At 43.4% G+C, this 21,735-nt stretch overlaps 1 protein-coding gene across 5 annotated transcripts in view; it reads right to left on the minus strand.

Annotated features, from left to right (window-relative positions):
• The window catches only part of IPCEF1 (interaction protein for cytohesin exchange factors 1), a 102,130-nt gene that overhangs the window by 23,237 nt on the left and 57,158 nt on the right, over positions 1 to 21,735 (minus strand). For all 5 annotated transcript variants that reach the window (XR_003999640.1, XR_003999639.1, XM_030556617.1 and 2 more), the window contains 2 exons: positions 18,290 to 18,381; positions 10,734 to 11,106 (listed from right to left, as the gene is read on the minus strand). Coding sequence is in view for 3 of the 5 variants with exons in the window: in XM_030556617.1 (XP_030412477.1) it covers positions 10,734 to 11,106; positions 18,290 to 18,381 (465 nt within the window). In the remaining 2 variants the exon portion in view is untranslated. The remainder of the gene's footprint in view (positions 1 to 10,733; positions 11,107 to 18,289; positions 18,382 to 21,735) is intronic.

Below are 21,735 nucleotides of genomic sequence, written 5' to 3' on the forward strand. Positions count from 1 at the left end.
TTCCATAAAAATATTAGGGAAAAAATTAAGGTTGGACGGTTGTGATAAAGTAAGCACTTGACCTGGAACTGAACTTTTTCTGAGGTTCAGATCATAGGCACTAACTCCATGGATGCTCTGGGGCTGGAGCACCCACGAAAAAAAAATAGTGGGTGCTCAGCACCTACAAGCGGGCCCTGCTGATCAGCTGTTCAGTAGCGGGCAGGAGATGTTGGGGTGGGAGGCGGAGGAGCAGGGACAGGAAGAGGCGGAGTGAGGGTGGGGCATTGGGGGAAGGGATGGAGTGAGAGTCAAGCACCTCAGGGGAAATCTGAAAGTTGGTGACTCTGGTTCAAATAATGTGATGTAGTCACAACTTATTTTCTATCTTTCAGCTTAGTGCTTCTGGTCCATCCATGACTGGAAACAGAGTACTGATACAGAATATAACAAGAGCAACTCAGTATTTCTATTCTAAACAGAAGCAGGAAGCATAAGAAATCTCACAAGGAAGCCAATTCTCATGAACTTTGTGAACAGATGTTTTAAGACCCAGTGAATTCAATAGTTCATATAAAACTTGAGCAACCTTAGGATGTATTATTGTACCATTGCAATATGTTTACTTTGTGTCAGATAGCGAAAGGATATACAGAGAGTACACATCACTCAGTCTCCTATGTCTGAATGAAAAACCAATAGGTCGTCTATATTGGGACACCCAAAGGAGGTTTGTTCTGAAGGTGTACAGTAGAACCTCAGAATTATGAACACCTCAGGAATGGAGGTTGTTTGTAACGCTGAAATATTCATAGCTCTGAACAAATTATTATGGTTGTCCTTTCAAAAGTTTACAACTGAACATTGACTTAGTACAGCTTTGAAACTTTACTATGCAGAAGAAAAATACTGCTTTTAACCATCTTAATTTGAAAGAAACAAGCACAGAAACAGTTTCCTTACCTTGGCAAATCTTTTTTTTTTAAACTTTCCCTTTATTTTTTAAGTAGTTTACATTTAAGACAGTATTGTATTTGCCTTTTTTTTCCTTGTCTTTGCTGTTGCCTGATTGTGTACTTCTGATTCCAAATGAGGTGTGTGGTTGACCCATCAGTTTGTAACTCTGGTGTTCGTAACCTAGAGGTTCTACTGTAGCAGCAAGGTGCTGAAGAGTTTGGGTAGGTGAGCTTTCTCTAGAACCTCTCTGATCTTCATCCTTCCAACTGGCTCATCTAGCCAAATTCAGGTCAAGTTGTTATGCATCTCTAGCAACTTATTTCATAACTCATCACAAATTAGTATTTTCTCTACCCCTGCCCTTCAGAATATGTATATTCTGTCTAAACCATGCAAGTTAAGCCATATAAATGCAATTGCAGCACTTCTTTATCTCATCCAAATTTTTCAGTTCAGAAGTGAATGATACAAACATGCTCATTTTTCTCCCAGGAGCTGCAGAGGGACTGGGAATAAAGTGAAATAGTGAAGATTAATAGAGAAGAAATACAGCTGTTATGTACTTTTCCATTTGTCTGGCATCATTAGCTACAGGCTTCTAAATTGTAGGTTACTGATAATCATACCACACTGATTAGTTTTACAGCATCTTTCAAGCAAGGATCCCTCAGCAGTTTACAAACACTGGTATGTTAAGCCTCACAACACTTCTGAAGGCATTATGTCTGCTACATAGGTGAGTAAATTGAAGCTGAAAGAGATTGTGACTTGCCCATTGCTACAGAGGCAGGAAGTGGCAGAAAAGGGAACAGAACCGTGACACTCAACTACTTGTTCTCCATTCCCCTAAATACCAGATCACACATCTTGACAATAATGTCAGATAGACAAACCAAGTAATCTATCTGCTGCATCCTCATTCTCCTCTGCTGCGCACAGCTATTGCTTTTGGCCAGGGCCGGATTAACGCAAGGGCTTTAGGGGCTGCAGCCCAGGGCCTCAGGCTAAGGCAACAGGCCCGCCGACAGGGGAGGGGGACAATTGCCCCAAGGCCTGGGTGATTTAAAAGAGCCTGGGGCCCCAGCTGCCACCAGTTCCTGCCTGCCCTCGCTCCACGCCGCTCCTGGAAGGGGCTGGCATGTTCCTGCAGCCCCGGGACACGGGTGTCTGTCACAACCTAGTCCCAGATTTGGACCTTAGCGTCCAAAATATGGGGGTTAGCATGAAAACCTCCAAGCTTAGTTACCAGCTTGGACCTGGTACTGCTGCCACCACCCAAAAAATTAGAGTGTTTTGGGGCACTCTGGTCCCCCCAAAAACCTTCCCTGGGGACCCCAAGACCCAAATCCCTTGAGTCTCACAACAAAGGGAAATAATCCTTTTTCCCTTCCCCCCTCCAGGTGCTCCTGGAGAGCTACACAGAAGCAACCTCCGTGAATCTAAGCAGAGGGACTCCATCCTCCCCGTTCCCAGTCCTGGAAAACAGAATTACTTCCCTCTTCACCCAGAGGGAATGCAAAGGCAGGCTAGTAAATCTAACACACACAGATCTCCCTCTGACTTCTTCCTCCCACCAATTCCCTGGTGAGCTGCAGACCCAATTCCCTGGAGTTCCTCACTAAAGAAAAACTCCAACAGGTCTTAAAAGAAAGCTTTATATAAAAAAGAAAGAAAAGTACATACAAATGGTCTCTCTGTATTAAGGTGACAAATACAGGGTGAATTGCTTAACAGAAATATAAATAAACAGCCTTATTCAAAAAGAATACAAATCAAAGCACTCCAGCAACTATAAACATGTAAATACAAAAGAAAAACAATAACCCTTATTGTTTTTATGATCTCTGTACTCACAACTTGGAAACAGAAGATTAAAAAGCAGGAAACAGAAATCACTTCTCAAAGCTGAGAGAGAGGCAGGCAGACAGACAAAGAACTCAGACACAAACTTTCCTCCACCCAGAGTTGAAAAAATCCGGTTTCCTGATTGGTCCTCTGGTCAGGTGCTTCAGGTTACTTTTTTTTTTCAGGTGAAAGAGACATTAACCCTTAGCTATCTGTTTATGACAGTGTCTCTGCACACTGTCCCCACCCCAAGCACCAACTCCGCAGCTCCCATTGCCCAGGAACTGTGTCCAATGGGAGCTGTGGGGGTGGTGCCTGAGGGCAATGACATGCCGCAGAGACCTGCTGTACCCCCCCCCACAGGAGCCACTGCCTGAGGGGTGTGCTGGCTGCCTTTGGGAGCCATCCGAGGTAAGGGGTGACCCCTGGTGCCCTCCTGAACCCCCACCTCCTGCCCCAGCCTAGAACCCCCCCATCCCCAGAGCCTACACCCTCTCCTACACCCAAACTCCCTCCCAGCTCCTGCATCCCCTCGAACAGGGCCCCACAAAATCTAATAGCCTCAGGCCCACAGGAGAGTTAATCCAGCCCTGCTTGTGTCTATCACAATGCCCCAACTTGTGACTGTACCAAATATTTTGGTGTCAAGGTTCACAGAAGAGAAAAGAAATCGGAGGGAGATATGCCAAAAAAAAAAAAAAAAGAACTCTGCACCTCCATCTTATGGCTCCCTTTCTGTCTCTCATATCTCATCCCCTTTCCCAGGTATGTCTGTGGGATTCTACTGTCTGTTTTTTATGGTAATAGAAGACATGGAACCTGTGGTTAAGAGGGAACCAGAGAACTCAAAATCTTATTGCTCATTTTTTTAAAAAAGTCCTGTTTAAAGATGTTGATGATGTCCCTGGGAAGTTAATTACAGCTCCCTCAAAACCACAGACAAAAGAAACTGGGAAATAATTGACTTAGAAGCACAGGGTAAACATACTAGTCCCAGCAAAGAATCCTGTGGCACCTTATAGACTAACAGACGTTTTGGAGCATGAGCTCCAAACTAACGTCTGTTAGTCTATAAGGTGCCACAGGATTCTTTGCTGCTTTTACAGATCCAGACTAACACGGCTACCCCTCTGATACTAGTCCCAGTGAATGCAGAGCTGCAAAACTCAACTCTGTGAAAGGGAGAGACAGAAGAAACAGGAAAGACATGTCATTACAAACATTAAATACCAGGCCATTTACCCCACTTGTACTTTGGTTTCAGAACTGAATCAATTTCTAAAGAACTGAGACCTGACAAGGAGCTGCACAGTTAAAAGCTCATTTGCAAGGTTCTGAAAAATGTATAGGTAAATCTTCACTTTAAAATGTTGATCCTTTTCTACATCTATCAGAATTATCATAAAAATAAAGCTAAGGTTAGCCACGTCCACCTACAGGGCTACCTTCCACATGCAGCACCAGATTCTCTCCTGAAGCAGAAGTCCACCAAGAGAACTCTGTTGGTTAGCTACAGTCAGAATCTTACCCCTTTATACAGTCAGAGCAGGAAAACGGGGTCAAGGCATACTAGAGAATCTGGCCCATGGCATTATTAGCAGAGATAGGTTAAACCAAGGGAAGAGAATGTCAACTCTGAAAACCAGGAACTGTTCAACAGATCTCATTAACAAATTCCTTCCAACAGACCCACCCCTGCCAAAGTTCAAGGAGTTTGAAGAACAGGCACCAGTTTTGCACCATCTCTAATTATGAGCATGTGACAGATCATCAAATGTTACCGGCTAAAATGAAACAACAGAATAACCAGCATGAGAACCATTCGCCGGAAGAATTTCTTGCCTTAAGCTTTAGGCCATTAACCTTAGCTGGCCGTAAATCCTCAGGAAGAAGGATGTTATTGCTGTTGTAGAAGAAACCTATATAAATATAAATAAATGTTCCCATTCTCTTGTAGCAATGTTTCAATATCTTCTGCTTCCTTTCTTTCTTTGTTGTTGTTGTTATTTGTGGTGATGGTCATAATCAGGCAATTTGTTCCAACAGTTGCCAAAAGAAATAAAAATTATAGGGATTGGTTATTGAGTGTATCTTGCTGCCAGGGAGAAGGTAAGAGAAATCCCTGGATACAGAGCACGTAGTCAGATACTTGTTTATATTCTTAACTGACTGGTGTTTACTTCTCTGTTGCTTTATGCCAGACAGAGTTTTGATTCGTTTGTCTTACGTGCAGCAGGCAACAATCCTGCAATACTAATGTCTATAAAAAGCAGATGATGGAATCAACTTCCTATTTCAGGGTAAGAAACCTGTTACATCTCTCTATGGAAAATAGTCCCCTCCTTCTTCCCTCTTATCTAGGGTTTTGTACCACACTCATCTTTACAATATCTGAACCTTCCTCAAAATACAGAGCAGTGGATTTAATACTACTACTAATATTTAAAAGTGCTGTGCAAGTCTCAAAATGTTCAGCATTTCCATTTGAATAATAACTCAAGTGTGAACATTTAACTGAATCCTTTGCTTCTCTTAAGGACATAGCCATTTTAAAAAGTGAGAATGATTTGTTTCATTTCCGTTTTCCTGTGTCCATGTAACGTTACTTCTTAATCATGATATTTACTATGACCCAGTGTATGTTTTTGGGTCTACTGAATTCTATCTCCAAAGGTGTATCACATAGTAGGGACTCTGCTGGTGTAGCTGGGATTGTATTTCATAATTTACTGTTGCTTGTTCCTATTCTTATCAGCTCATTATTATGCAGTTGGTTTTCTTTGCAGCAGAACATTTTTTTTTAAACTGGTGTTGCTGTGTTTCTTTGTCTCTTGCCAGTATATCAGCAAAATTCCTTGTTTAGTTTTGAACATTCCCCCAGGTTTAAAGTAACTAACTGTTTAAATCTGTTTTTATCCCAGTTTTTTTCTTCACATATATAGTCATCCCTGGCGCACACAAGCCTAATAGCAAATAGCAAAACATCAGGCTAAACTCAGCTGAAGACAAAGAAACAGTGTTTATACAACTAACCTGATGTTAGGATTTGCAATTGGAAGGTCTCATTTTGGGTTATGGAACCCTTTACCGACCAGGCCCCTTCTTTCCTGCATTGCCTGTCCTACAAAGTCAGAGATACTCCCCATAGGTCAGGATTTTCCCTATGTAGATCCTTTTTCCTAGCTGTTGATAACCAAAAAAATCATCAGTTCTGGCAACCTTTCACCTAGATCCTACATGCCACCATGATAGAAATTCCACTCTGGTACTGCCCTTTGCCAAAGGGCCTCAAAGTAGATTGTGTGGCAGGTTATTTCTCTCCACTCAAGAGTGAAAAGGAAGGTGTGTGCATGGAGCTGGATGTTTCAAAGCCAGAATATTCATCAACTCTATAATTGTTCTGGTTACAATGGTTCAGGCCATTAGGCAATAGGAGTATTGAGCCTTCAAGGAGCAGCAATATAAGCTGGGACCTTGCCCCTTACATCCTATCTCAGAGGCAGAGGGGTATGTAAGAGCAGGCGTGCAGTACATGTACAGGGAAGAACCAATATTCGCTGCATTAACAAATCTTCAAGCCATGATATATTTGTTTTACTGATTAAAATCCTTTCATTCTGTTGTTGCTTGCTCTGAAGAGAGTATTTTTACACCTGGCTTGCCTGTACTCACAGGGTTCAGACACATCCTTATTAGCTATCTGGAGGTCCTGCTTGATAAACCTCAGAACCAGCATTATATTCTTTCCAATATGCTCATCTCAAGCTGAATCCCTGATTTTCTCAAATCTCATAGCTGAAACACCATGAAATTTATTTGCCACTGAGACTTCACTCTCCCCCCACCACAAATCTGCTACAATAAAAAGCTTTCACTCACCACCACTACCCTCCCCTGCACCACCACTCCCACTCCCAACCAAATAAAGGAGAGAAAGACGTTTACAGTATGTAACTGGATTACTCGGTAGTGGGTTATGATGCACACAAGCAAACACAGAGGTTATTCAGTTTCCATAGTGACTACTCTGTTGAAGTTATCTATTTCTGGAGTTCCATCACAGAACATCAATAGCTGGGGATCAGTTTACAAGCACTTTGCCTTTTTTGACAGCTGCCAGCTAGACAATGCAGGAGGAGGAAACATTACTTTTCTCCAAAATACATTCAGCCATTTTAAACCAGTGTACCAATGGGACCTTTATAACTTCACAAGACAATTATACCAAAAGGTTCACAGATTTTCTTCATTGTTTTTAGTGGTTGGTATTGTGCTATCTTAGTAAGATCTGCTTCTGAAAAATTGTATTCCTAGTTTATTACATATTTTTGTGCTTATCCATTATCATGCTAAATCTTAGAGACAAGGTGGTTGAGGTAATTTCTTTTATTGGACTAACTTTTGTGGGTAAAAAAGAGACAAGCTGATCCAATAAAAGATATTACCTCACTCACTTTGTCTCTTTAATATCCTGAGACCAACATGGCTACAATGTTACTGTATACACTAAACCTTAGTAATACAAGTAATTGTCAAAACAACTGATTATATCACAGTAGTTGTCAAACAGATGGTTAAGGGTTAACGTCTCTTTTACCTGTAAAGAGTTAAGAAGCTCAGTGAACCTGGCTGACACCTGACCAGAGGACCAATGGGGGGACAAGATACTTTCAAATCTTGGTGGAGGGAAGCCTTTATTTGTGTTGTTTGTTTTGTTCGTTGTTTGCTCTTGGGGCTAAGAGGGACCAGACGTACCGCCAGATGTTCCCAATCTTTCTAAATCAGTCTTTCATGTTTCAAAATTGTAAGTATAGCCAGGCAAGGCGGATTAGTCTTATGTTTGTTTTCTTAACTTGTAAATGTGTCTTTTGCTGGAAGGATTTTTACCTCTCTTTGAATCTCAGGCTGGGGGATGATGGGAGTCCCTCTAGGCCATATGAATCTGAGTACCCTGTAAGCATTTTCCATTCTGATTTTACAGAGAGAATTTTTACCTTTTCTTTCTTTAATTAAAAGCTTTCTTTTTAAGAACCTGATTGATTTTTCCTTGTTTTGGAATCCAAGAGATTGAGTCTAAACTCACCAGGGATTGGTGGGGGGGAAAGGAAGGGAATGGTTAGTTCCTCTTTGTTTTAAGATCTAAGGAGTTTGGATCTGTGTAGCTTCCCAAGACAACCCAGGGAGGGGAAAGTCTGGGGGGGGAAGACAGAGGGATGGTTTATTTCTCCTTGTTTTAAGACCCAAGGGGTTTGGGTCTTGGGTTCCCCAGGGAAGGTTTTGGGGGAACAGGAATTGTGCCAAACACTATATTTTTGGCTGGTGGCAGTGTACCAAATTTAAGCTAGTAATTAAGTTTAAAAGTGATCATGCAGGTCCCCACTTTTTGGACGCTAAAGTTCAAAGTGGGGAAAAAAACTTTTACTGTAGTGTATACTAAGCAAAAAAGGTACATCTACAAAAATTTGAATAGCAACCTCTGAGCAATTGCAGCGGTCCTCTCCCAGAGTCATGGAACCAAGCAATTACTGTACCCCATCACCTACTATTTAAGGAAGTTTACCTTGCCTGAGCAAAACTCAGATCTTGAACAAAGAGCTCTTGGCAGTTAACACTGCCTTTGAACAGTGGTGTCACTACTTGGAAGGGGTCCATGTATTTACTGAGCTCGAGAACCTCAAGTACACTGCAGGGCCAAGGCCATAAACCAATGACAACTCCAGTGGGCCCTGTTCTTTTCCCAGTTCAACTTTACCTTGGCCTAACTCCCTGGAACTAGAAACAGAAAGGCTGACACTTTGTCCCAAAAGGTATGGCTCTAACTCACAAGGCCGTAGTCCAGAACCAGCCCACATTCTCAAGTTCAATAATTTACTTCATGTGGCCCACTGTCAGGACCTGCTGATGCTCATCCACTCTGCCTCTGTCTCTGGAGGTCCACCAGACGAGTTGGCCATTACTGACCAAGAAACACATGACACCTAGGAGGGGATCATGTTTGTCAGGGACTACATCTATGTTCCCCCTCGACCTGCAAGAGTGGTGGTTCTTCAACTGTGCCAAGACTCCACCCAGGAAGGACACTTGTGGTGACATAAAACACAACAACAATTAACATCCAGTACTTCTAGTGGCCCCGTATGTGGATCTTTGTTGCTTACTGCCACAATAGGGATCTTTGTTGCATGGTCTGCATTATTACACAAGAACTCTGCAAGTTATTATATATAGAACTCTTGTTCTAGGATCTGGTTGATTCTTTCCATTTGGCCATTTGGCTGAGGATGGTAGACAGAGGACAGGTGCACACTGACCCCTAATAGACATAGGGCCCAGTGCTTCCCACTCCCACTCCCCTAGCTTGACTCCTCTGACCTCTGGACACTCCATCTCAACCCTGAGAGGCCATTTCCTTGGACTGTGTGGTAAAACTATCAGAAGTCAGTGGTCTCATGACCACTCTGACAATGGTGGATTGCTTTTCCAAAATAGCCCAAAGCAGGAAATGAAGTGGTTTACCCTTTGCAGGGGAAACCAGCCACCAGCCACAATGCAGTCTATCTTAATGGACTCCCAGATCACGTCACCTCTGACCAGTGGCTCCAGTTCACTTCCTGCTTCTTGCACTAGGCTCTATGTCTATTAGGGGTCAATGTGCACCTGTCCTCTGTCTACCATCCTCAGTCAAATGGCCAAATGGAAAGAATCAACCAGATCCTAGAACAATAACTATGATGCAACACCAACAATCACCAGGATGATTGGTCTACCCTATCACCATATGCAGAGTTCTTGTATAATAATGCAGACCATGCAACCATAGGCCACAGCCCCTTCTTTGTCAACTATGGGTACCACCCCTGACTTCACCCACAACTATCAACATCCTCACCCCCCTTCATTGGCGTTGGACATAGTACAACACATGTATCACATCCAAGAAGAGATGAAGGAGGACTACAAAAGGCACATGGACCAGCATAAGCAATAAGGCTCTACCTACTCTGTAGGACAAAAGCTATGAATTTCTATAAACAGACAAAAAGACTATCGGAAACTAGACCACTGGTTCCTTGGCCCATACCAGATTTGGTGACAAATCAATCTGGTCATCCTTTGAGCTCTAATTCCCTCAATCCCTTGAGTCCACCTTGTATTCAATGTCTCACTCATAAAACCCTACACTGAGAACACATTTCCTCATAGACTCCAGTCACTCCTACCAGTACAAGTACAAGATCAGGAGGAATATATTGTCCACAAAGTCCTTGATTCCAAAGTCAAGCAGTGTAAGATGTGGTACCTGATTGACTAGGAAGGTTACGGCCCAGAGGAACACACTTGAGAGCCAGCTGAGACAATTCATGCTCCTGCCCTGGTTTAGGTCTTCCATATGAGCCACTCTGAGAAACCTAGACCCATGTCTCCCAGAGAGCACCCCTGGGAGAGGGAATGATGTCATAATCCACTTGGCCCACAGGGTTCACAGGAGCAACCACACTCCAACCCTCCCCTTGGCAGCCTGCTGACAACTGCTTACCCAGGATTCATGAAGCCCAGCCCCTGCCTGAACAACTGAGAACCACCCTGCTCTGGGCTGTGTGCTTCCCACTCCCACTCCCCCAGCTTGACTTCCTGGCATTCCAACTCAGCTTGACTCCTGGCATCTGACTTGTGGTTCTGATCTCAGGTTTGTCTCCTTCATCTGATCTCCTGGTATCCTGACCTGGCCTGACTCTTGTCTCGTGACTGTGGACACTAGCTCTGACCACTAGCTCTGGCTGCCCACAACCCAGCCATGATAGAAGTTTATATACTCAATGCACTGTACAGACATTCTCTCATCAGTCACAGTCCACTGGCAAGTTATTCAGAGAAAAATTAAAAAGAAAAGAGGAAAATGCAGAATTCATGTTGTATAGTCCTGCAGAGAGATGCCTCTCCAATATGCTCACCTTTGGACACGGTCTTTGTTCCTATCAAATCTTCTGGCACAGTTAGGTGATCCCTGCTGCTGTCTGATGAAGTTGTGTTTTCACGTAATAAAGAGTTTTGAGATCTATTATTAGATTTGAGAAGCCAACTTTCTGCCATTTCACTACAGTCTGCCATTGCATGATCATCAGCATGAATCTGGACACAGAAGGATAAAGGCTGATCAACTTCTTCCGTGTTAACTATGTCAAGCCAAGATTGTCTCTCTGGAAGAGCCATTTTGGCTAGCAAGGAAGATGAGGAATCTTGTGACTTCATGGTGCTTTCCAGGGAGGAGAGAGAACAGGATGCTTCACTTGATAGCGGTGAGATCAATAAGGACTGCTGTTGGGCCTGTTTTCCGGAACAAATTGAGAGAGAAAAATCATTATCCAACCGCTCCTTTTCTTATTATAATGACCCATGAAACAAGATAGCTATTATATATTTATATAATTTTGCACAGTTTCCCACATTTTCAAAGTATGCAAAGAAGTGCATAGTCACAAATCAACAACTTCTCCCCATACACACTTTCACACACCCCAGAGTGCACGTTTTCTTTTGAAAATGTGGGCATATGGGTTTCAAATATCAGCTAAGGCCTTGTCTATACCAGATACCTGTTTCGCTTAAAGCCACCGGTTGCCAGTCATTAGGAGTGCAGCAATGTTGCAAACTCCAGTGTAGACATGCACATCCATTATTTGCACTAGTGAGACTTACCCCAGTTTCAAACAGGGGAAAACTCCACCAATGGAATGCTTATGCTTTGGATTTGGTCTTCTTGGTACCTCAAACTTCAATAGATTTTAGTTTGCCCAGCTTTAATGATCTGTGTTCTGGTGACTACAGGTGTCTGTCCTACATGTGTCTCAGGCCTTGTCTACACTAGGCAGTTGCATAAGTGCAGCTATACTCATAGGTGGCCATCAATGGTAAAAATAAAGTCAAAACCCCATTGTGTACAAGGTCTGATGTACTCCAGGCAAGGTCCTTCACAAGAAGCTATTTAAGAAAGTAAGAAGTCATGGGTGAAAGGCAAAATATTGTTATGACTCAAAAACTGCCTAAGACAGAAAACAAAGAGTATGAATAAATGGTCAATTTCCATCCTGGCAAAAGGTCAACAGTGGGATGCCTTCAGGTTCTGTATTAGGTATGGTGGTGTTTAATACATTTATTAATGAACTAAAAAAGGCAAGGGGGGGAAGAAACAGCAAGGTAGCAAAATATGCAGAGGACAAAGTTTTTTAGGTTAGCCATACCCAGAGAAGACAGAGGAATTTCAAAGGGACTTCACCACGATAGGTGAATAGGCAACATGATAGAGAATGAAAGGGAATGCTGATAAATGCAATGTAAATTAAGAGACCTTTATGGAAGCATATTATTCCACATCTGCCAACTGTGGGGTTCTTGCACCTTTCTCTGAAGCTTTTGGTACTGACCACTGTCAGAGACTCGATGGGTCACGGCACTGAGTCAGTATGGCAATTCCCATGTGGGATGGGGTGTTCACCCCACACCAGAAAGGATTGGGTTAAAAGCAGCTAATCAGGGCCCCGTAGGCTTACATAAAGGGAGATGCAGGGCCTGAGACATTCTGTTGCCGCAGGGAGCCCAAGGAGAGAGGACTGTATTCCTAGTGGGCTGCAGAAAGGTAGCACTTTGAGCAGAACAGTTGCTGTCAGCGACCAGGGGAGCAAGTGGGAGCTCCTGGCTGGCTGCTGGGACACGCTAGCTGTAGGCCCTGAAAAGAAGGTGAAGAAGGTGCTTGGACTGAGGGGGCAGTGGCTCAGGGAATTGAAGCAGTATTCCCAGAGCAGTTAAGCAGGAGGCTTCTATCTACAGGGTCCCTGGGCCAGGACCCAGAATAGTGGATGGGCCTGAATCCTCCCCACTCACCACTGGGGAAGTGGCTGAACTATAAAACTGGGAGATGCTTCCCCTCCCAGAAGGGGAAAAACAAGGATAGTGACATGGCTGAAGGGCTAAGTCATAAAAAGGATGCTGCGGTTCCTGAACTGGGGTGGGTCTACAAGTGGAGACAAAGACAGGAGAGGCACTACCACGAGAGGGTACACCGGATGAGGGAGCTAATCTATGCAATGGCAAGCAGAAGGAGCTGCTCTGGGGCGCAAACTATGTCACACTGTGTTCCTAAAATAGGAGAGAGATCTGTAATGATCAGAAGAGAGAACATCAAAACGGAGAGCACTGAAAAATGTTGAAATTGGGTTGCTAGGGAAACCTGGCTAGGCATGACAAACATAACACACAATCATACACTTAGGGCCAGTCTAATATACCTATTAACAATACACTAATGATCCATAGATTAACAACATACCTAAAAACCAAATACAACATTTTATAATGCACTGTACAAGCTTTTGCAATTCAATGGTGCTGTAACATGCACTATTTTCTTTTAAAGTTGGGGGGAGGAGAGGGGAATGAAGCACAGTTTCTTCCTGGGGGTGTAATTATTCATCTTTTACAGAAGACAAAGAGTTTTGATAAAAAAAAAAAAGTCCTGAGTAGAGCTATGTGAGTAACTGATTTTTCAGTCACTGGCTGGTCTGAAAAAATTGAAGGAAATATCAGTTTGTGTTTAAACCAAAACTGAAAATTTTCAGAATTCTCAGTGAATCAAAAAAGGTGAAAAAAAATTATTTCATGTCAAATAAAATGTTTTGTTTGGGTATTTTTAATAAAAGGAAATGAAGGGCTAGATTCACAAAACTGGAGCTGAGGGGGCAGAGGCGATGCATGGGTGGTTACGTGCCCCCTCATTTGCGCTTTGGCTTGTACTGAGCATGCTCAGTAACCCTGCTGAAACTGGCTGCCCTTCTTCTGTCTCCCCACTATTGGCAGGCACAGGTCGTCTCTGGGGGTGCCTTTATACCCAGTATCCTGGTAGCTAGGGAACTTCCCAGGCATGGGGGAGATCCAGGTTGAAATCTCCTCTCTGGAGCAGATGTTTGAAACTCAGACCTTCCCTCTCCCAGGTGAGTGACTTAACCACTAGGCTATTCTGGAGTGGGTCTCTCTCCAGCTCTACTGTTCCACTTTGTATAAAATATTCATTGGGCCAGAGAAAGAGAATGAGTCTATAACCTAGTGGTTCAGGTGCTCACATGGGAAGATTGATGCCCAGGCTCCAGTGCTGGCTGCAGAGTAGGGGCTTGAACCCGATTCTCCCATATCTCACATGAGGGCATAACTACAGAGCATGGAGAGGGAACTTACCACCACCACTAGTGCCAATTTTGTAAATGGTGAATAAATCTAGCCCCAACACCAAAATGTTCCATTCTGATAATGACAAGAGTTTATTTTGACATTTCCAAAATATTTTCATTTTTTGTTTTGACTGAAACTATTAATTGACTTTAACAAGAATTTGTGAATTTTTTGGCCAACCCATACCTGTGTATTTTAATAAAAAATGTCAATCCAAAAAATTTCATCCAGCTCTAATCCTGGGACTCTGCTTATAGCACAGACTCTTTGCACTCTGGTAACTATATTAAAAACGTTTTTTCAGAGCTCTTGAGCCTAACCCAGCTGCTTACAGAATTTAAATTATTTATGTTGTCATAAATTTCATCTGCTAGAGTCAGAAGTTCCTCATGGTATCCCAGGAAATATACCTGACAATAAGTGAATCAGGAGGGTTCCTCTTCCCTATAATTTAAATCAAGGAGAGACACTGGCCAAGTATCTGTTCCCCAAAGCAGTACAACTAAAACATAAAAATGAATGCCAATGTGATGTCAACGTTCTGATTTTAAATGCTCAAAAATTACAAAAGGAAAATGTTGGAATTTACATATGTAAAAGAAAGCCTTAACGATATGTGAGCTTGGCATCTTTGTGAAGGAATCTTTCTTTTCATTTTGTATTAAAGAGAAAAAGGATGACGGAGGTGGTAGAGGAAAAAACTCTTCTCTTTCTCTCTCTCTCCTTTTTTTAGAAGATATCCAGTATTTACCTAAGTTACCATAGTGGTTGTTTTGGAGCTACTGCAATCTTCCATATACAAGCAAATCTCCATTTTAGGGACATTTTTAAAGTGGATGTTTGACCAAGGAAATCCTAAGGATCCCACTGGAGATCACTGAGTCTTTAGGGCCTCTTTGAGAGAGAAATTACTGACATGAAACACCCTAACTGTCCTCCTGGGACCTCTGCAGTCTATTACCTCAAGGTAGCTGCTGTTTGGGAGCAATAAATCCACTCACCTGCCCAAGAAGCCATGGTTTTCAGCAGAGCCTAGGTAAACCTTGAAGTGTATAGTCTGGCTTGAGGAGACACACCTGCACTAGCTCTGACCAAGTATGTACCTATGGCCTTGGATGGACTCATACTCAGAGTAGCTAGCTCCTCCTGCTGTTAGCACTGCAAGGGCTACACTAATTTCTAGCATGCTGGCTCAATTGAATATGCACCTTCCAGCTCTTGTGTAGACTTACCCTCAGAAGCATAATTCTCATTTTCAAAAGTAACAGACACTTAGGGGCCTAAGTGTCATTGAAAGTCAGAAAGATTAAGGCCTGGTCTGCACTGGGGTGCCGGGGGGAGGTCAATCTAAGTTACAAAATTTCAGCTATGTGAATAACGATGTCTTCACTGCAGTAAGTCGACGGCTGACTCTGTCCTGTCTACTCTGTCTGCGTATCTCACCCTGGTGGAGTACAGGATTCGACGAGAGAGCACTTGGTGGTTGATTTATTGCATTTAGCCTAGACATGATAAATCGACCCCCGCTGGACCGATCGCTGCCTGTCGATCCAGTGGGGATAATGTAGACAAGCCATTAGGCTCCCAAGTGTAACACTTTTGATATTGGTTTGTGTTACTAAGATAAATGTTACTTCTAATAAAAATTAGAAAGTATGTAACTAGAGTATGGATTCCAACCTTGGGTGTGTCCCAAAGAGCAGACTTTCATACAATAGCATCCAAAGTCTGACAAACTTAAGGGATTTATAGCACAAAAATTCTATATTGAAGGCACACGTCAAAAGCATTACTTCACATACCTTCTCAAAACCAGCTGCTCCATTCCAAGCATTACCCCAGCATGAGGCATGCGGTTCATTTGTCCAGTGGCTCTGCTGCTCAACAGCTACCTTTGGTAATTTATGAAATTTTGGCCAAGGAGGACTTCGATATGACATTAAATCAGGTTTGCTGGTGTCTGAGTGTGCTCTATTAGCTGTGATTAGTAGTAGTCAGAAAGCTGTGGGTAGGACTGACTAGTTAGGGTGACCAGACAGCAAGTGTGAAAAATCGGGACAGAGAGTGAAGGGTAATAGGAGCCTATAGAAGAAAAAGACCCAAAAATTGGGACTGTCCCTATAAAACCAGGACATCTGGTCACCCTACAACCAGTGCCAATCAGTGCACTGCCTACTGACTAGCTAAAAAAAGACTGGGTTGCTTAGTGGATAATAGGCTTGTTTCCATCAGGAAGGTGATGTGAGTGTGGGGAGATGAAAGCTGAAGAGGGAAGAAAGTGGAAGAAAGGAAAGAAGAACTTGATGAGGGGAGAGATCAAGGAAACATGAGTCCCCACAACATCCATCTTGCCTGCACCCCTCCCACTCCCCCACCTTGCTAAAATCCTAAAGCCAGCCTGACTCCTGATGCAGTGGGTTTCACATCCAACAGAAGAACATATGGGAAGGAGACACCCAGTGATGGCCTTTGCAGTAACGGAGTGGCAAGCTGCTGGCATGCCAGAAAGAGACTATTAAAAAACAGTATGATTAAACCCACCTATGGAGAAATGCAGAGATATTCAACTAAAATCTCAAGATAACATGAGGGAAGGGCAGCTACAAAGTATTGTAACAATCCATTTGCTTTCATGCTGGCATGATTAAGACAATAATTCACTGCAGTATAAAATTCAAGATACTTTATTCATTACTAGCCTTTGACCCAGATTAAATCTTTGAGCAGAGTCTTTAAAGTTCTCATTGTCTGCTCTATTTATAGCCACCAGACCACATTTAACTTGCAGTTAGTGCAGGGAATAAAGAATCTTGAATTTTACATGCCAGTGAACAATACATGTTCCAGGAGTGCCAGGTGGGTTGTTTTACAGTGTTTAACATTTGACAACTGTTTTAGGAGAGGAAGTGCAGACTAATTTATCTGACTGAAACAAAAGGGGAAATAAGTGAGCGTGTGACACATAATCCTAACTTTATAAAAGCAAATTTAGCTCTGGTGCAGGGTGCCAAACAGACATCACTGCAGGCAGATTCTCTTTTTATCCACAGAACAGTACTCCCAACAGCAGTGTAAGCGTCATTGACTAACCTATGTGCCTCAACATATTCAGGAAATACCACCTCCGTAGGTGAGGAGGTATTTAGTATTTGACTTTTTGCTTAGGGGAAGGGAACATAAAAACAAAAATCAGTCAAATCAACACCTGCCATTAGTTGCAGTGTCAACATTTGGGCTCAGGCTCTAGCCTGAGCCCAAACATTGACACTGCAATTGAACAGCCCCTTAGCCTGAGACCTGCAAGCCGAAGTCAGCTGGCCTGGGCAAGACACAAATTTTTAATTGCAGTGTAGAGATACCCTTAAATAGTCTACAAAGATAGAGAGAAATGAGAGGGTGGGGCAATGTGCTGTATGGCAGGAGTTGATTTGACTGATTTTTGTTTTTATGTTCCCTTCCCCTCACTCAGAAGCTGTTCACTTTAACCTAGAACAGAAGCCAGGCAGGAGGGAACTGGAGAATACTCTAAACTGAAGCTCTACAGGAAACAGAAAGAAAGAGACAGCCAGCCTACTGATCCTAGCTTTAGTAATAGCACTTTTTTCCTTCTTCTAATCATTTACCTGGTCAATGTTAGAAGAAAGTGATTTTTATCATTGTCATCTCTCTCTCTCTCTCACACACACACACACACACACACACACACACACTTCCAACGGTTTTAGGACACTCCCTTCACACCATTCCCCCTCCTTCCATGCTAATGAGAAGCTTACACATGAGATAAGTAGATAATAATTGATATGTTGGGTAACTATCAGCTAGATTCTTTTAGTATCACAGAAGAAGAGACTCTTTGGGAGAGATTTAGATGAAGGCAGGATAGTATCTTTATAGACCAGCCCTGGAAGGATGTTTGATACACAGTGTGAAATCCACCACTTCCCTCAAAGATACATTCTGCCCTCCGACTTTCGTTCTAAAATGATAACTTTTGGTTTAGCTCATCACGCAGATTAATCATTTCATATATGTGTTCAATTTTCAGTGCACGTCATGGAGATGGCTGGCATATCAATGTGCACTGTCATTGAGAAGGGAGGGAGGAAAGCAGGGAGGGGAAGGGTGCAGCAAAATAAGCGCATCCATATTTCACAGGCAGATTAAATAAATGCTTACAGCCCATATTGTAAATTATTAGTCAGACATGCACCTACTGAAGAGGGTGTGATGACATTTGTGCCAGTGGTTTAGAAAGTGGAAACAAACTAATTACTGTAATACATACCAAATGAGGAGGAGGTGGCTGTTCTGTGTAGGGAGGGAGTGGAGTCTCTCCTGCTATTTCTGGATCTTCATGTTCACTCTCACTATAGCATTCTAGGAAAAAAGAGTAATATGAAAAAAAAATAAACACCTATTTATTCCTTCTAGCTGCTCAGCAGTTGAAGATCATTATATGATTATATTCAATTATATGATGGAGCTGCCTCCGACTGAAGGGAACTGCATTCAGTTACCCAAGAGGTCCCTTCTAGTCCTATGTATTTTGATCTGAAGGCCAAAACCTATTGTCTTAATGTCTCCTACAGCAGTGTCTCCTCATTGCTACTTTATGGCAACTTGCTTTGAAGCGTATTTTTATTCCAATTTTATCGTTATGGCAGGAGTGATCAGATGGCGCTGCCAGAGACAGTTTTACAGTTTGCATGTGAGCAGTTTTCAGTCTGAAGAAATGCTGTGTTAGTTTTGCAAGTTTGGGGAAGTTGTGGCAAGCAGTAGAAGTTTGTTCCCTTCCTTAGTCTCTCTATCTAGTGTCAATTCCTGGGGCAGAGTTTGTTATACCCTTGGGGGCAGCCGGTTTAGGAAGAAATCACTTGAGAGCAGACAGCAGACAGCTAACAAAACTACCATTTATTTACGGACACAGAGCTCGCCTAACCGGCCGAAGCTGGCTGGGCTATCCCCTAATAATCTAACTCAGTTGCCATAAGAACAAAAACCATGACAACCAAATACATAACATATTCCTCCCCCCCTAATAAGAACATCCCCTAAATAAAACACACACTAGACTAGAGAAGGAGGGTAGACTGCCTCCATTCCCGGCTAAACCCTGGGGATTATTTTGCCCCACAACCATGGGTTCGCCCTAGCTAAAGATCCAACCGATGAGGAGGCCTTCTGTCTTTAGGTGGATTATGGCGAACCTCTGGTGTTATTGCACCCGAAAGCATCATGGGCTCAGGGTCCACAGCACGAACAGGTGAGGAGGTGGTATCAGCTCGTGCTGGGCAAAGGGGTATCTCAGCCACCGACAGTAATGGAGGAGAACAGTCATGAACAGGTGATTCGGTGTCTCACCAGAAGAGGTGAAGTCAGACCACTCAACTGCAGATGTGTCCTGAGGACTGGCATGACCTGGCAACAGCTGATCTACATGTCACCGCCAGGTAAGATTCTCTGCAGTCCGGACTGTGTAGGAAACAGGTCCTGTTTGAGTGATGATCGTGGCAGGGACCCATTTAGCTCTGGGAGTATAATTCTGAACCAAAACTGGCTGTCCTGGGCTAAAGGTTCAGTCTTTTGCTCTGGGTGCCCGTCTGATGACTTGATATTGCTGCAGATGTTGCGCAATTTGTCAGGGTTCAGAAGGTTTCAGCAGATCAAAGCAAGTGCGCAGCTGTCGTCCCATCATTAGAAAGGCCGGGGATGCCTGGGTCGTAGCACAAGATGTGTTTCTGTAGGAAAGTAAGAAGGTATCCAGACGCTTTTGAATGGAGTGTTGTCCCCTTGTTGATTTCAAAGCGTGTTTCATTGCCTGCACAAATCTTTCAGCTAATCCATTGGTGGATGGATGGATATGGTGCTGACGTGATGCGGTGTATCCCATTTGCCTTCATAAAAATTTTGAAACTCCTGAGAGACGAACTGCGGTCCGTTGTCACTCACTAGTTGTTCTGTCAGACCCAAACAACTAGAGAGTCCCCGCAGTTTTTGGATAGTACTCTCTGCAGTAATGGACTGCATTAGAGAGACTTCTGGCTATTTAGAATGGGCATCTACTGCCACCAAGAACATGCTTCCTTCAAGGAGCCAGCCAAGTCAATGTGAATACGTTGCCATGGGTTTTCAGGCCAGTCCCATGGATGTAGGGGTGCCCACTGGGGTGCATTCCTCACACCCTGACATGACATACAAGTTTTTGCCTTCTCTTCAATAGCACTGTCCAATCCAGGCCACCAAAAATAGCTTCGTGCAATTTCCTTCAAGCGCACTATTCCACAGTGACCAGAATGTAGCTGTTCTAACATCTGTGATCTCAGTGGTGGTGGAATAATGACACATTTCCCCCACAACAAACAACCAGATTGGACCGATAACTCCATCCTCCTGGACGTGTAGGTAACAAGGTCGGGTGAGACCAGAGAGGTTTGTCGAGATTTTCCATGCATCACCAGGTCCATAACTTGGGACAATACTGGTCAACGTGAGTTGCCCTCTTTATCCGAGTAGCAGTGATGGGTGTATTCTCTACTGGTTCAAAGTAGATTTCCTTTTGGGCACTATCTTGATCTTTGACCGGCAAAGGCGACCTTGAGAGGCCATCTGGATTGCCGTGCAGAGTGGATTTCCAATATTTGATTTCATATGTGTGTGCTGAAAGTAACAATGCCCAACATTGCATATGACTAGCAGCTAATGGGGGAATGCCTGTGTAGGGTCCAAAAATTGACGTCAGAGGTCGATGGTCTGTGAGAAGAGTAAACTTTTGCCCAAACAGGTACTGATGAAACTTCTGAATTCCAAAAACAATTCTTAATGCCTCACGTTCGATTTGGGCGTAGTTAGTTTCTGCTTTGCTTAGAGTGCGTGAAGCAAAAGCAATAGGTCTCTCTTCTCCCGAAGGCATGTGTGACACAACTGCTCCCACTCCATAAGGGGAGGCATCGCAGGCCAATAGTAGGGGTAAGGATGGATCAAAGTGCGTTAGAACTTCAGAATTTAGCAATGCATCTTTAGCTTTGTTAAATGCAACATCACAGGCTTCCGTCCATTTCCAGGCCTTGTTCTGCCCAAGGAGCTCATGAAGTGGTTTTAGCAGTGTGGCTAACTGTGACATGAACTTTCCATAATAGTTCAGTAGTCCTAGAAACGAGCGCAGCTGGCTTACATTTCGAGGTGGGGGAGCCTCCACAATAGCTTTAACTTTTGCAGGGGCCTTATGAAGACCTGCAGAATCCATGATGTGTCCCAAATATTCAACAGAGGGCTTGAAGAATTCACACTTGTCTTTGCGAACTCGTAGGCCATACTCTTCCAGTCTTTGTAGGGTAGCCTCTAAATTCTTTAAGTGATCCTCTTCATTCCTTCCAGTGACCAGGATATCATCCAGATAGCACTGAACTCCTGACAAGCCACACAAGATCTGGTCCATAGCCCTCTGGAACAGGGTGGGAGCAGACAATATTCCAAAGGGTAGGCGACAGTATCGATAAAGCCCCTTATGAGTCGCAATAGTCAACAGCTCTTGGGACTTTTCATCGACGTGCATCTGTAAATATGCTTGACTCAGATCAGTCTTACTGAACTTCTGTCCTCCAGCCAGGCCTGCAAACAGGTCATCGATGCGGGGAAGCGGGTATTGCTCTGCACACAACACTGGGTTGACAGTGACTTTAAAATCACCGCAAATCCGGAGAGAGCCATCTTTCTTCACTATTGGAACGATAG

This window comes from Gopherus evgoodei, chromosome 3 (genome assembly GCF_007399415.2).
Source record: "Gopherus evgoodei ecotype Sinaloan lineage chromosome 3, rGopEvg1_v1.p, whole genome shotgun sequence".
Classification (NCBI taxonomy): domain Eukaryota; kingdom Metazoa; phylum Chordata; order Testudines; family Testudinidae; genus Gopherus; species Gopherus evgoodei.